The sequence below is a fragment of the Physeter macrocephalus genome, chromosome 21 (assembly GCF_002837175.3).
Source record: "Physeter macrocephalus isolate SW-GA chromosome 21, ASM283717v5, whole genome shotgun sequence".
Taxonomy (NCBI): Eukaryota; Metazoa; Chordata; class Mammalia; order Artiodactyla; family Physeteridae; genus Physeter; species Physeter macrocephalus.
In genome coordinates, this window is record NC_041234.1 from 105120913 (window position 1) to 105136762 (window position 15850).

Below are 15850 nucleotides of genomic sequence, written 5' to 3' on the forward strand. Positions count from 1 at the left end.
GAGCCTGCGCGTCCGGAGCCTGTGCTCCGCAACGGGAGAGGCCACGACAGTGAGAGGCCCGCGTACCGAGGAAAAAAAAAGGGAATCAGAGGAGTCACACTGTATACATGAATCCATGTTTTCGGAGGCGTTTTAGGTCTTGCGATAAAAAAAACAAAGCAAGTACTCGAAGGCTTTTCTGCCCTCACCAGGTAGCAGGCCGCTTCCCTCTGCTGTGATTCCCTGGCCACTCAACATTAGAAAGGCATTTTGGACTTCCTCATTCTCGTCCTGGGAGTGCAAGGATTCTCAGAACATCAGGTCACGGGGAAGGCCTTCCTGGACTTCTGCCCACTTGGATGCATATTCCTGACTTTCTAACCTTTCTGAATATACTCTGAGCACAAATCAGTCCTCCATGTCACTCCCAACAGACATGGATAAGCATCTGCTTACTACTCTGTGGTTATCACTTGCTTCATCTTAGAATTGCAGTAAAAGAGAAAACTATCAGCCAAGCTACTTAGCAATACAAAACTCCCAACCCCGGAGCCAGAACAAGCAAGAAAGGAAACAATAGCTTGGGGACCAAAAGAGAGAGCGATAGGTAGTAGCTGGAAGCCCAAAGTAGCAGAGTTTACTCCTAACCAGAGGCAACGAGTCAAGTGCCCCTTTTATACTTTTTAAAGTATTTTCTGAAGAGCTGAGAAAACTGCCACCGTTCTGTCTCTGGATGTGCTTTCTGCTATCCTCCAACAGGTGGGACACAGCCCAGCCTTTGGACCAACCAGTCAGGGCTGAGCTAAGTGTCTTTCACTAACTTATTTTCTTGCCTGATCCTCCAAAAGCATCATGAACTTGAGAGGTTTTTGCAGCCATCCAAGGTCGGGGAATCACATGTTGCAAGACACTTTTCCGTGGGTCTCTTCTGTTTCTGCATGTCTTATAAACAGAGGCACTTTACCCCCCAGACTGTCTTTATCAAGTATCTTTGTCTAGTGACTAGTCTTGGAAGACAGTGATACGGTCGCCCTTACTACCTATTATAAAAGATCTGAGTTGCCTAAGCTCAAGGCTCCTCTCTTGTAATGCAACTCACTGTGTGTGTAGGAGTGAGTCACCTGGTCCTCTCTGCCTTTCCCCGTGGGAATTGGGGCTTGGGGAACTGGCACAAATGCTGATACTCTGGCTACTGCTGTCGCTGTGAGAAGTAAACTGTCCTGCATCTCTGAGCCAGGAATCTCCCATCTTTATCCAGCATCCATGAAACTGTGGCCAGGTCACTTGTTAGCTTGCAGTTAGGGTAAACATCTCAGATGTTTCACAGTTCTTGAGGACATTTTCCTGCCACATCAGTCCAGAGACCACGGAAAGGAGGAAAAACTTCTTTCTAAAGATTCACAACATAGAATCACGCTGACACTCTTGCCAAGGGAAAGGCAAGTAATTCTAGATTTAGGAGGAGCCCATCTAATTCCCTAATATGACCCATGATATACATAATTTCAGGATGAAGCATTACAAAAAGCTTCCTTTGTGTGACCACTGTTTGAAACCTGTCCTAAAATTAAGTGCCTGAAAGTGATGCCAATTTTTTTCATGTGTATTCTGCTCACCATTAAGTAGGTAATCTATGTTTTGAAACTATGTATTTTCCCCCATGGGCATCACTGAAGTTATTTCTTTTGTGAACGAAAAAAAGATGGCAGCCTGTAAACATTTTTGTCTTTCCAGAAATGGACCTCATGCAAATCAAGTTGCCTACCACAGTTCTAGATGCTGACCTGCAGAGAGTAATTCGGTACTTAGCCATTTGCTTGTTTTTGTCACTTTGAAATCACTTGGTACCGAAAACAGCTTATATGAATTCAGACAAGGTATCTATCGCTATAGGAGACTAAAAACTGAAAGTCCAAAGTGATAGCATGAGGAGAAAAACACTGACGTTCTGACACCTGAGAAATAACCTCAGCCTTCAAAAGCAGAGAGGAAGGTAGGGCCAATCTTGGAAATTCTGATGAGTTACAGTCACTCACACAGACAGCAAAATATAAGAATTTGATAGAGTGAATTACTCTTGAGGATCAACAGAGCATCTTCCCCAGAGCTTCCTAGCACACATAAATAAATATTGATTTCACTGAAGATATCTTCAGAAATTCTACCAAAGGAAATGGATGTTCTTGGTTATCAGAATATGTTAGGTTCTCAGTAGGCAATGTTACTACTAAGGAAACTCCATAATGGAGACCTGGGCGTACTAAGGTCCAGAATCAAAGGCAAATGCGTTCAAAACTATCTGTTGGTCCAACAGGCAGATTCCAGACATTGCAACTGGAAGAAAACCTATATCTCACCACTGGCACGGTGCATAGAGATTCTAGGCAAAGCCATTTTACTGTGTGACTGGGTCTTCCATCACCTACATAAACATTCCTCTTCCCCTAGAAACCACTCTGTGCCTTTAAGTGTTACGAAGATGAAAAATCTCACGCTTTTTAGTACTTCATTGGGAAATACTGTAGCAAAAGCCTCCAAGGAGGGAGAATGAATTCAAAAACTAATTGTGAAGCTGGAAAAACAGTAGAGAGTAGTACAGGATAGTAAATAAGATAATAAAGACCCACTTAGCCTGTGTTCAAGGAATGAAGATTCTGGCGAAAAGAGAGTGGAACTCTGAAAGAGCAATATGGAGTAATTATGAAAAGCATGAGCTTTGGGGTCAGACAGATCCAGCTTTGAATCCTAGCTCCGCTACCTACTGGCCAAGCGATCCCTGAGGACAGCCACAGTCAGGGTCATCTTTCCAGCCACTTCTTGTGCCCCCGGTGTCTATCAGTGGTTCCACAATTAGATGCTCACTAAATGTTCCCCGAAATGAATCCTATTTCAGATAGTGCTAAAATGAATATCACAATGAGGAAAGAAAGGGCGAAACAGTGAAGGTAGAAAAGGTTGCAATTTTGCACAACATTCAATGAAGCATACAACAAGTCAAGATAATGAAATTATGGGAGAGGAAGCACTAATGCCGAGAAGTTCTGAGATGAACCAATAAAGAACACGAGTACAAATGGAAAAATAAAAGTGCAAACAGCCACGCGAGGATATGTGAGCAATTACTTTGGGGGGGATCGTAAAGAAAGTAAACGAAATCACAGAAAGTTTTGGGAAACTTTCTGGAATAGCAATAAACATCCAATATGCTGATTATTACTCATTTCATCAATGGATCTGAAATGTACAATGGCTATGCATATAATCCACATATAGGGATATAGTAATTACAATCAAAGTGGTTTCAGCATAAGAATAACTGCATTTTTAAAAGAAGGTTGTAGCATTCAACAATTTGTGTGGTGTAACAACAATGTTGAAAGTATATGTATTGAAAACTGTACATATTTGTATTTGCCTCAAGGTATAAGATACGAAATTCAATAACATGCTGATAAATTTAACAATGATACCCTCAGATACTACTCATATGATACCCAAATACTATTTTTTTAAATAAATTTATTTATTTTATTTATTTATTTTTTTGGCTGCGTTGGGTCCTTGCTGCACGCGGGCTTTCTCTAGTTGCAGTGAGAGGGGGCTACTCTGTTGCAGCGCGTGGGCTTCTCATGGCGGTGGCTTCTCTTGTTGCGGAGCACGGGTTCTAGGCATGCAGGCTTCAGTAGTTGTGGCGTGCGGGCTCAGTAGTTGTGGCGCATGGGCTTAGTTGCTCCGCGGCATGTGGGATCTTCCTGGACCAGGGATCAAACCCGTGTCCCCTGCCTTGGCAGGTGGATTCTTAACCACTGAGCCACCAGGGAAGTCCCCCAAATACTATTAAAGACCTACTCAGTACTCACTTGGGGCCATGATGCTAAACCTAGTTCACAAATGTAGATGAAGAATCAAGATGGATCTATTTACAGTCCCATAATTAATACTTTCTTGAACTTTTCAGTAAAAAGTTTCTTTCTTTCCCTTCCTCTCCCCTCTCCTCTCTCTCTCTCTCTCTCACACACATGCACACACACACACGCACACACACACACACTCACACATTTTCACATACTTGCTATTTTTATTCACGCCTTTGGATTAAAATAACATTAAACATCTTGGCACTTAAAAACAAGTTTAAGAAAATCTCATTATCTATTTGGCACTTAGAAAACTGCTGTAGAAAGAGTACTGCACTGGGGCTTAGTGAGTACCTGCCATGTGCCTCGAACTCTGCCAGGTACTTTGAACCTATCATTTCAGTGAATCCCCACATATCAACCCCATTTGATAGATGAAGAGTCCACGGTCACAGCTTTGCCATTAACTGTCATTCACTTCCAACCTCTGGGCCTTACCTTGTCTTCTAAGCAAGGTGGCTGGAGTTGCTTCCAAGGAAGTATCAGAATCAAATGGAGTACTTTTTAAGTGACAAATTCTCTGGCCTCTCCACAGACCTACGGTATCAGAATCCTCGGGGGGAGCCGGGGGGGGAGGCTCCAGGAATCTGTTTAACAAGTCACTTGGTAGTCTGAAGAACTGAAGACCATCTTTTGGAAAACTAAAACACTAATAAGCCATAATTATAAAAAAATTAACAGTGCCCCATTCATTCAGATAAGACCAAAATGTCCTTTATCATCTGGGGTAGATGGTAGCCACCAGAACAGCTGAGCAAAGTCCCTGCATGGCAGACCTCATGGCATGGCTTACAGCTAACTAAAAAGGCTGTCCCAAACAGAGCTCTGGAAGAGCCCATTTTCGAAGAGGGCTCTCACCACAGCTTAACCTCAAGCAGGACGAACTGGCAGGCTCTTACACTTTATCACAACAAGAAGGTGAAGGTGCTACAGCAGAATCTCATTAATGCTTTAGTTTTCAATCAGCTTCGGCTTTGGGGCATTCTGTGGTTTTGTTAGCAGGAATAGAGTTCTGCAGTCCACCCAGCCCTCACTTCCCCTCAGCCCCCATAGATGGCCCAGCCCCCTTCTGGCCGATACAGAGTATAGCTGGATCACACCTGGCCAATGATTCCACACCCACACCATTTGGTATATATTACTTAGAGCTGGCCATCATAAAACAGTAACAAGGCAGAGTTTACATATGCTTTCTGTTCTAGTTTAGGCGTTCCCCGGGGAAGGCAGGCTTCACGCTTTCATCACCAGCTGGGAGCTGGGAGCAGTCAGGCCCTTAATGGCCAAAACAGAAAGGGACTGCATCACTGAGCGCCTCTTGACAGGCAGGACCTTTCTTCCTGAATGATAATGACATGAAATGTACTCCCTCTGTGTGTGTGCGTGTGCACACACACACAAACGGGCACATGTGCACCTAAAATATAGCAGGTTTGGCATCTCAAAATAGCTATTCAATTTAAGTTCATGATGTCTGCAAAATCCTTATGGAGCTTTTAGAGTGAAAGTCTGGGAGGGGGCGTGGTGGAAAGAGTGCTAGACTGTAGCAGCAGAAGACCTTGGACTCTTACTTCTGGCTCTTCCACTAACTATATAACTTTGGGCAAGACTCCCTGAACTTTTGCTTCATTTGTAAATCAGTGGGAGACTAATTTCTTACGGCCTTTCTAACATTCACATTATAGTGAGGTGTTCGCTGTGGTGAAATTTATTCGGTTACATGTCTGTCTGTCAACGAAGCTAAACTGACCTTTTAAAGACTTAAGAACTATGTCTTGGGTAACTGAGTACCCAGTACCTGGCAAAGTGCCACGAACAGAGCAGATGCTTAATAAATGTTTACTAAACAAACCTTCATGTCTAGAGCCTGATCAAAATAGTGGACTTAATCCCTTACCAGCTCCCCACCCTATTTTTTTGTGTTTAAAGGCACTAGAGGAGAATACATGTTTTCAAGACGTTGCTGTCACGTGACCAATATCAGAGGCAAACTTTAAACACTCCCATACCCTGTCTTTAATGTTATCTCCTTATTTTTCCTCTTATTGAAGACATTTCCACACCCCCGGCACTCTTGCTTTGTGTCTGACACATAGTGGGCCCTCAATCAATTTCAGGCGAATGAACATACGAATGCACTGACTTTTCTTTTTTCTAGTTCTGTGAGATTTACTTTTGTATAAGGCCCTAGAATCTGGCCTTCAATTAGAAAGCAATCAAAGGAATAATGAGCCACTGAAGAACACTATCGTTAGGACATTTCTGTTCATTTTCCTATAAAATATTTTCTCAGCAAATGTGTTTTAAACGGCTAACATTGTGAATGGGGCAATTAGAGCAGTTCCGTAAGTAGCCGTCCTGTGGGTTGCATCATTTTTGTCCTCCTTTCTAGTTTAATTCACCAAAGAAACCAGTTACCCCTATCGTTTTGTACTTCCAGAGTTTAAAGACAGGGCTAGATGGCCCAATCTGCCCTCCACATTCTGGGTAAGCAATGGTTCCGAGTACACAGTAGTTGCACTATAGAGAAGATAAGAGCATGAATCGAGCAAGGCAACAAGCCAGGGTTGGAATCCCAGATCCCCCACCTCTATTTAACTACCTTTGACGTTTGGGCAAGATATTTAAGCCCCCTAAGCTTCATTTACTCCTGTGTAAAATGGGGATAATATTATATTAGGACCTATCCCATGGATTACTAAGAAATAATATTACGTAAACTGGCCAGCAGAGCACCTCAAACGTGGTAGGAGCTCAACAAGGGTAGTGTATCATACTATTCTGCCACGTCCTTCTACAAAGCTGGCAACATTCAGGAATCAGTCACCATCACCTTAGTGAGATCTGGCTCGTAGCTCTTGGCTGTATGTTCTGCTCTGTATTGAAAAGTGTGTGCATCCTGTGGTTCTGCATGTGTGCACCCTAGCTTAGCAGGTACAATGTAACTAACATTGTCTGACTGAAACCAATTAGGCTTCTGCCTCACAAAACTGCCCCACCCCCATCACAAATCCTATCGGCCTTACACTGGTATAAATCAAGGCTGCAAAAACAACTGTTGGAAAACATGACCGTTTTGCCTCACCTGTGTTCTTGCGTAGGTTTACTTAGTGGGGTCTAGCTGGGTCTCCTATGTTTAAAGTCACTACTCAAAATGCAACTCAAAACTACAACGAGGTAGCACCTCACACCAGTCAGAACGACCATCCATTAAAAATTCTACGAATAACAAATGCTAAAGAGAGTGTGGAGAAAAGGGAACCCCCCCCTACACTGTTGGTGGGAATGGAAGTTGGTGCAGCCACTATGGAGAACAGTATGGAGGTTCCTTAAAAAAACTAAAAATAGAGCTACCATATGACCCAGCAATCTCAATCCCGGGCATACATCCAGAAAAAACCTATAATTCAAAAAGATACATGCACCCCTATGTTCATGGCAGCACTATTTATGATAAGCAAGACATGGAAACAACCTAAATGTCCATCAGCAGATGAATGGATAGAGAAGATGTGGTATATACATACAATGGAATATCACTCAGCCAAAAAGAAGAATGAAATAATGCCATTTGCAGCAACATGGATGGACCTAGAGATTATCGTACTAAGTGAAGCGAGTCAGAAGGAGAAAGACAAATACCATATGATATCACTTATACGTGGAACCTAAAATATGACACAAATGAACTTATTCACGAAACATAAACAGACTCAGACATAGAGAACAGACTTGTGGTTGCCAAGGGGGTAGGGGGGGAGGGATGGAGTGGGAGTTTGGAATTAGCAGATGCAAACTATTACACATATGGACAACGGAATCACTTTGCTGTATACCAGAAACTCACACAACATTGTAAATCAACAGTACTTCGATAAAATAAATTTAAAAAATAAAGTCACTACTCAAAATCGTCATGTGATATATATGATTACGAGCACGAGAGCGAAATCAGAATCAAAGAAACTGGTGCTAACCTAATTAAAGGGAGACCTGATCAACTTCTGAATCATGGCTTGGTCAAGTTACAGTTTCACTGAGCTTCAGTCTCCTCATTTACAAACTGGGTTTTGTAAACAGCTCCTACCTCGCAGGGTTGTCGTGAAGGTTGTGATAACTAACAACAGTGGTAATAATAGCTAATAATTACTGAAGAATTACCATGTACCAGGCACATGCCAAGTGCTTCAACACATGTTATTCCCTATGAAGAAGATATTCTTTTTATCCCTATTTTATGAATCAGCAATATGAGACTCATACAGATAAAATGATTCACCCAAGGTCCCACAGCAAGAAAGTGGGTGAAGCTAAAATTCAAAGCCAGGCATTAGGACTCCATAACCTGTGGACTTAATGCGCTGCCTAGCTTTGTGAGGTCATTCAGTCCCTCGATCATCCCCTTCCCACTTTTTTTCTCACTTCTCTCCATCAGCACCTGCTACTGGCCAGGCTGCCCTACCCCCAGTAGAATCCAATTCCTCTGAAAACTGTAGAATGGTACTCACAGTGGTGGTCAGTTTTCCTCCATTCTTCTGGACATACTGGATGGAATCGTGGATCGTAGAAAAGAGACCAAGCAGTACATTCTCCATGTCATAGATTCTGTACATGCCATTCACCAGTTCTTCGAGAGACAGAATGTATTCTCTCCAGTACTTGTCAATCTCCACCACACCTGCCATACAGCCTTGCATAACCACATTGCAGTAGCCACCACACGGCTTAACCATCATCAGTCCCTGGCAGTAAGAGCAGTACCACATTCTGGTGAGCATTCGGCCACAGTCCTTACTGAACTTCAGGTGATCAGTTGTGTTGATCACTTCAATTCCGAGATTCAGGGCCTGGAGGAAGATCCTAGTGACTTGCAGTGACTTGGAAACCTGGGTCATGATAAGCTTGGGGAAATTCCCAAATACTTTCAGGTCACGCCTTGCCCCTCGGAGGCATTCGTTGATATCTAAGGTGGACTCCGGCAGGCCTGGGTTCATTAGCTGGGTATAGATGACTGGAAACAGGCTGTCAAACAATTCATTGACCATGTCATCCACGTTGATGTCAGAACCCAGGATGTAGAGAGATACATCAGTGAAAAATTCACCCACAAACTCAAAAGCTTGTGGTGTCAGGCTCGGATAGTTGTTCTTGAACATGGCATTGGTGTAGTTCTTGGCATGGCGAACAACGATTTCAAAGGCCTCTGTAAAATAAGAGATAAAGAAATGCCCACAAATTAAAGCATGAAAATCCAGCGTGTAATTGAATTTGAGAATTCTCTATTGCTGTGGTGATTAAGGTCCCCTTTGCCTTAAATAATTGACTCATGTTTACTTCTGGCATTGCCTCTACTCCTGCAGCTGTTTGTTTCTATAAATCAGTTTTCCTTTCTGAACATGAAGTCCAAACCCTGATGTGCACATAGATTCTTAAGCACACAAATCATATTTCAAATGACAAAAGCCAGGATTCAGTTAACATTTCTGGCCTCTCATAAAAATATTGATTAAAAATTGGCTAAATGAGAAGTTCTTTCTCTTTCTCACATTGAGTTATTCAGTTAAAAAGAAATTGTATTTCAAGACATTTCATTTTTAGACAGAGATAAATATTTGACTACAAACCATCTACTATATAACCTCAACATAACAATTTAAGCCTGTTCATCCCTGGAGGAAAGGCAAGCTCTTAGCCAAGAATAAAAGCTATCACAAATTTCATCATGTAGGTAGATCTTCTCTAGATAACTTTAAAGGGAGCTGACAGATTGACAGACCTGAAAGTGGAATTTATCCCCTAAACAGGTATCTGGATGGAAAAAAAAAAACCAACACATGCACTTATCTATACATTCGGTACTGAAAATAACACCTCTGGTATTTGCAAGCTGAACATCTGGAAGGATAACTGCCTAAGCTTCCTTGGTAAGTTCGGCTTCCACATGGCTTGGAAACCTTATCTACTCTACAGAGACTATGGGTTCAGGATTACACCTGCTGCCCCTACCCCTTGGCATAAGGCCTGATTAGTGTCATTGGTTTGAGAGAGAAAGTAATAATGTCACCATCCCATTTTCTCCAAACTGAAGCACTGCAGACACAATTTAGCCCAAACAACCAGAGTCCCACATTTATATGAGAGAAAGGAAAAAACTGCAGTAATAGATTTTTCAAAGAAATAAGACATAGTTTAAGAACAAACAAAACCAACCAAGTTTCCCAAGACATTTAAAATTAACTTAATAGTTTCTTTCCTTTCCTTCCAAAGAGCAAAGGTCCATGACAGATGTACCCCAAATGATGCTATTTCATGAGCCTTGAAAAATCAAATTATTACCACTTTCAGACTACTAGACAGACTGCATTCCAACAGCTCCTTGGGATCACTTAGCCAAACATCTCAGTCATCTGTGGCAGAAGTGAGCTCTAGGTTGTACCACCACCATCTGCCCCAGATCCCTCACAAGGTAGAACGCACTTGCTAGATTCTTCCCTTGGGTTTATGACATGCCCAGGAATGTTGAGCAGATGCCAGAGCAATTCTACTGGGTTGCCAAGCCCACTGGAGAAAGTTAATCTTCATTTTCATCAATTGCTAAATGTTCATTTGTTACTTTTATTTCGTTTAGAACGTTAAGCAATTCTTAGAAAGTTTATCTATCTTATAACAATCTCTTCCTAACTCCCCATGCTACTTTATTTTCAATCCTTGAATCTAAAGATTGAATGAAGCCAAGAGATCGTCTAACCCAATACAAAGGACCAGTCAATTAATTCTTTAAAATCATCAGAAATTTGGAGATTAAAAACTATTCGTTCATTTTAATTTCAGCTACCAATCATTTATTATATACTAGACCCTGTGCTAAGTACCAGGGGTATATAAGTGCTAGGTAGATGGAGATAAATAATACACCTTCCTTGTCTTACAAGTACTCCCAAGATATATGGTTTAGCATTTACAAAGCATTTCCAAGTATATTATGAGATCTACTTTTTACAACAATCTTCTGAATTCGGTATTGCAATCCCCGTTTTATAGGTGATGAAACTGAGGCTCAGCAGAATTTAAGCACTTTCCCAGGGTCACACAACTGCGAAGTAGAAGTAGTCAACTCAGACTAGTGTCTCCCGGCAACGGTTTCACTCTAGTTGCCCTCAGCCCTATAGCCAACACACACATCCTCAAAAAACTTTGAAAGTCAAGTTCATTTCTCGGCTCACTATTTTCCCATTGGCTTCTCCTCTCCAAACGGAAATGTACTGGAAGAAATCGCAGTCCAAAGACCAACAAAGCAGAGTGATACTTTCACCTTCGTCTTGGGACAGCATGAATTCAGAGAAGAAAGACTGCTGCTGAGATGCTACCCTGTGGATCTCAATCATCTAAGCTACCCTAAAATTAATTCTCTACACGGCAAATTTCATCTCTAGCACAGTGCATTTGTTCTCTAATGTGCAAGATATACGACAGTGAAACTCCATAGACTGTACTGCCGTAACTTTTTTCTTAAGTTTTTGTTACTAGCACTGCTGGATCAATAGAAAAAGAAAATTACAAAAGATCATGAACTCTTCTCCAGAAAGAAAAACAACAACACATATTGCAGAGGGAAAGGGCTAGGGGTTCATATGCTCACATGTGCTTCCTGCTCCAACTTTCACAGCTCAGAATCCACTTAGCACATCTCTGGGTTTTGCCCAACCCCCTTACTTCTGTATCACGGGACGACAGACCAAACCATAACCGCTCAAGCAAAGGCTCCTTGGGGATTTATAGGAACCAACACTAGGTGAAAAGTGATGCTCAGCTTGAGGTTGGCAACTTGAGGTTTCATGAAATGAAGTCATGGGCCAGGAAGTTCAGTCGATTGATTTTTTTTTTTTTTTTTTTGGTCAGATAATAATGTACGCTTAAGCTAGGGGAGGTTTTCCTCTGTCTCTTTCCCGGGAAAAAGTCAAGCATTATATTCAGGAAAAGTCGGAACAATGTAAAATCAGAGATGTTATGAAAAATTTGGCACCAAACAGAAAATAGCCTATTTTTAACAATATATAGAAAGATATATGATACAGATAAATAGATCTAATAAATTAATACACATCCAAATATAGCAAGGTTTCTAGATTTATTGTTGCCCCCATCACTATTCTGGTCACCCCTATTTGGACACACTCTACTGTTATCAACTTCCTTCTTAAATTATGGTGCTCAAAAAGGGACACAACTCTCCAATATGGTTTCCTATGTGAAGTGTGCAATCAGGCTATCACCTCTCTTTAAATGGTTCAGTAAGTTCTCCCCCATCCCAACCCCGGACATATATCCTATAACCGTAGCAAAATGACTGTCCTTAGTACTTGGTGCTGATGTTTCTTTACCCAGACCTAGACAGAAAGAAATGTGTTTTCATGGGCCTTTTCAGTAAAAGACTGGATTTTTTTAAAAAAGGAGAGTCTACTTGTAGTTGGAAGACAGGAATAAATGAACCATTGAGTTCCCTTCAAGCCCTTAAGAATAAAACAGTCCTGATGAAGGCAGGTTACTTTTTTCAAGGTAGTTTTTCCAGCATTGTAAGAATGGCAAATACTTTATAAGAACTTTCTAAATTCCTAGGATAAATGCCACACAATGGGTTGGACTCCAGTCTTTGTTTTCAAGCACAGGTACCTTAATGGAAGAAGAAAACTGACATTTATGAGATACCTGCAGAGTATATGCCAGGATCTGTAATGAACTTGCTCACATATGTCCTCTCATTTAAATTTAATATAAACATATGTATTTGGAATTATTTTTATTTGGTGAGGAAACTGAGGCTCAGACAGGTTAAGTGACTCATACAAGATAATATCTCTAGTTAAATGCCACAGGCTGAATTTAAGTGTAGGCCACTCTAACACCAATACCCTTGCTAATTCCACAACATGCTCCAGCCTTGAAAACTGGACATTGGGAGACTTCTGGTCTTGGCTACAACACGTAAAGAGCTTGGAAATTATCATTCCCATTCTCAACAACAAGATAATAGCTGAACCAACCGAAAATCAATGATTCTTCTTAGACCCATCAGGGAATTAAGGTCACAGGGCAAACTGCTACCCTGAAATCTGGAAAGAGAGGCAAATACAGAGAATCACAGCTGAGATCTGCTGGATCTCAGACACCTGCAGCAGACGCCACTGAAGCCATAAACTAGTCGAAACCCTTAAATGGTAATTCTGACAAACTGATAGAGGCTGAATGTGAGCTAGCCTGAGAGTTGAAAATTCCTGGGTCCTTAGTTTTATGGGTCCCCCACACTCCCATGGGATTTACCTCAAGAAAACACACAAAGTTCTCATGGTTAAGATCTAAGAAAAATCCCCTTGTTTTTTCTGGCAGGGGTAGGGGGAAAGTAATAATTTAGAAATACACCATGAGCATCCTCCATAACAAATGCCTGTTCTCCAACAGACACAACTTTACCAAAGCCTAATACACCTAGAAGAGGGCCAATTAGACAACTCCAGTCCCTTCTAGCCTTCCTGTAACACCTAAAGGGAAAGAAAAAAAGGCCAAGAAGAACTTACGAGGGTTACAGCTCATGGACTTAAGTCTACTAACAGACGGATTAATCGTAATATTATAGACCACTTTCACTCCCCCCATACCTTACCACCAGAAATACACAGATCCTACTTAAGAAGGAGTTCTTAGAGAAACCCACCAAAAAGAGGTGAGAAGAAAATAAACAAAGACACTAGAGGAAACTAAAGCCTCTAGCATCTATAGATACAGCAAACAATAAATAGCCCAACTCCTAGTCACATTAACATAAAACTTCACACTAAACGTCTAATTACCTCAGCTCCTATTACCCAATATATCATATTCTGCTTTTAACAAACAATTACAAGCCATGAAAAAAGGCAAAAAAAACAGTCTGAAGAGACAATGCAATTATCATAACCACACTCAGATATGGCACAGATTTTGGAAATATCAGACAGGGAATTTAAAATAACTATTATTAATATGTAAAGGACTCTAATGGAATAAGTGGACAATATACAAGAACATATGGATAATGTAAATACCGAGATAGAAATGCTAAGAAATATTGAAAGGAAATGCTAGCAATCAAAAACACAAACAGAAATGAAGTATGCTTTTCATGGGCTTCAAGCATACTTGAAACAAACAAGGTGAGAACCAGTGATCTTAAAGAAATGTCAGTAGAAACTTCTCAAACCACAATAGGGAGATTTAAAAAAAGAACAAACAAACAAACAAAACACAGAAAAGAATATCCAAGAACTGTGGGACAAATTCAAAAGGTGTTTAATATGTGTTAACTGCAATTCCAGAAAGAGATGAGACAGAGAAGAGAGCAAAAGAAATATTTGAGAGAATGATGCCCAAAATTTCACAAAATTCATGACTGATAACATCCACAGGTCCAAGAAGCTCAGAGAATAACAAGCAGGTTGAATACCAAAATACCTACTCTTAGGCATATTATATTCAAACTGTAGAAAACCAAAGACAAAGAGAAAATCTTCTAGGAAGCCAGAGGAAGAAAAAAACCATCTTATCTACAGAGGAACAAGGATAAGAATTACATTGAACATCTCATCAGAAATCATGCAAGGAAGAAGAGAGTAAATAAAATATTTTGCGTTGAAAGAAAAAAAAAAAGACCTAGAATTCTATTTCCAGCAAAATTATCATCAAAAAGGAAAAGAGAAAGTCTTTCTCAGACAAACAAGAATGGAAGAAATCTGTCACCAGTAGACCTGGTGTGCAAAAAAAATGTTAAAATATGTTTTTCAGGAAAAGTATATAAGTCAGAAAATCAGATCTACATGAAGAAAAGAAGAGCATCAGAGAAGGAATATATAAAGGTAAAATAAAACCTTTTCTTTTTAAAAAAATTGATGTAATATATAACTTTGTTCAAAGTAATAACAGCAATAATGTGTTGGTGATTATAGCATATGGATAAGTAAAATGAATATTATAAGGTACCTGAACCACCAGTGAAACAATCTAGTGTAATTTGAATTTCAAAAAGAAGCATATGCTAAGAGGAATGGAATCATACATAAATGTTCAGTTAAAGCCACAGAAGACAGGAAAAGAGAGGAAGATTAAAAGTAACCAAAACAAAGAATATGTGCAATAAAGAGAAAGCAGTTATAAACATTATGAATATTAATCCAATTACATCACTAATCACTTTAAATGTGAATAGTTTAAATACACAAAGTAAAAGATAGAGACTATCAGAGTAAATATAAAAATAAGACCCAACTATAGATTGTCTACAGGTAGCACACCTTAAATATAAAGATACAGATAAAGGGATGAAGAAAGACTTATCATGCTAACACTAAGTAGAAAAAAAACTGGAATAGCCAAATTAATTTCAGACTAAGCACACTTTGGAAGAAGGAATATTATCAGGAATAAAAAAAGGGTGTTACAAAATGTTGAAGGGGTCAATTCTCCAAAAAGACATAATCCTTATATGTACAAACCCACAATTATAGTTGGAGATGTCAACACCCCTCTATCAGTAACTAATGAATCCATCAGGCAGAAAGTTAGCAAGGGCATAGTTGAACCAAATAGCATCATCAATCAACTAGATCTAATTGACATGTATAGGATAATTTGTCCATCAACAGCAGAATGTACAATCTTCTCAAGCTCACTTGGAACGTTCACCAAGACAGACCATATACTTGGCCATAAAATACACCTTAACAAATTCAAAAGCACAGAAATCATACAGAGAACGTTCTTAGACCACAATGAATTTAAATTGCAAGTCAATAACAGAAAGATAACAAGACATTATCCAATCATTTGCAAATTAAACAACACATTTCTACACAACGCATGGGACAAAAAAGAAGTCTTAAGAGAAATTTAAAAATATTTTTAACTAAATGAAAATGCCCATACAACTT

At 40.2% G+C, this 15850-nt stretch overlaps 1 protein-coding gene across 2 annotated transcripts in view; it reads right to left on the reverse strand.

The window, feature by feature from the left end:
• GPC3 (glypican 3) overlaps positions 1-15850 on the reverse strand; it is a 457215-nt gene that overhangs the window by 212996 nt on the left and 228369 nt on the right. For both annotated transcript variants that reach the window (XM_024128233.2, XM_024128234.3), the window contains exon 3: positions 8402-9096. In XM_024128233.2, the coding sequence (XP_023984001.1) occupies positions 8402-9096 (695 nt within the window). The remainder of the gene's footprint in view (positions 1-8401; positions 9097-15850) is intronic.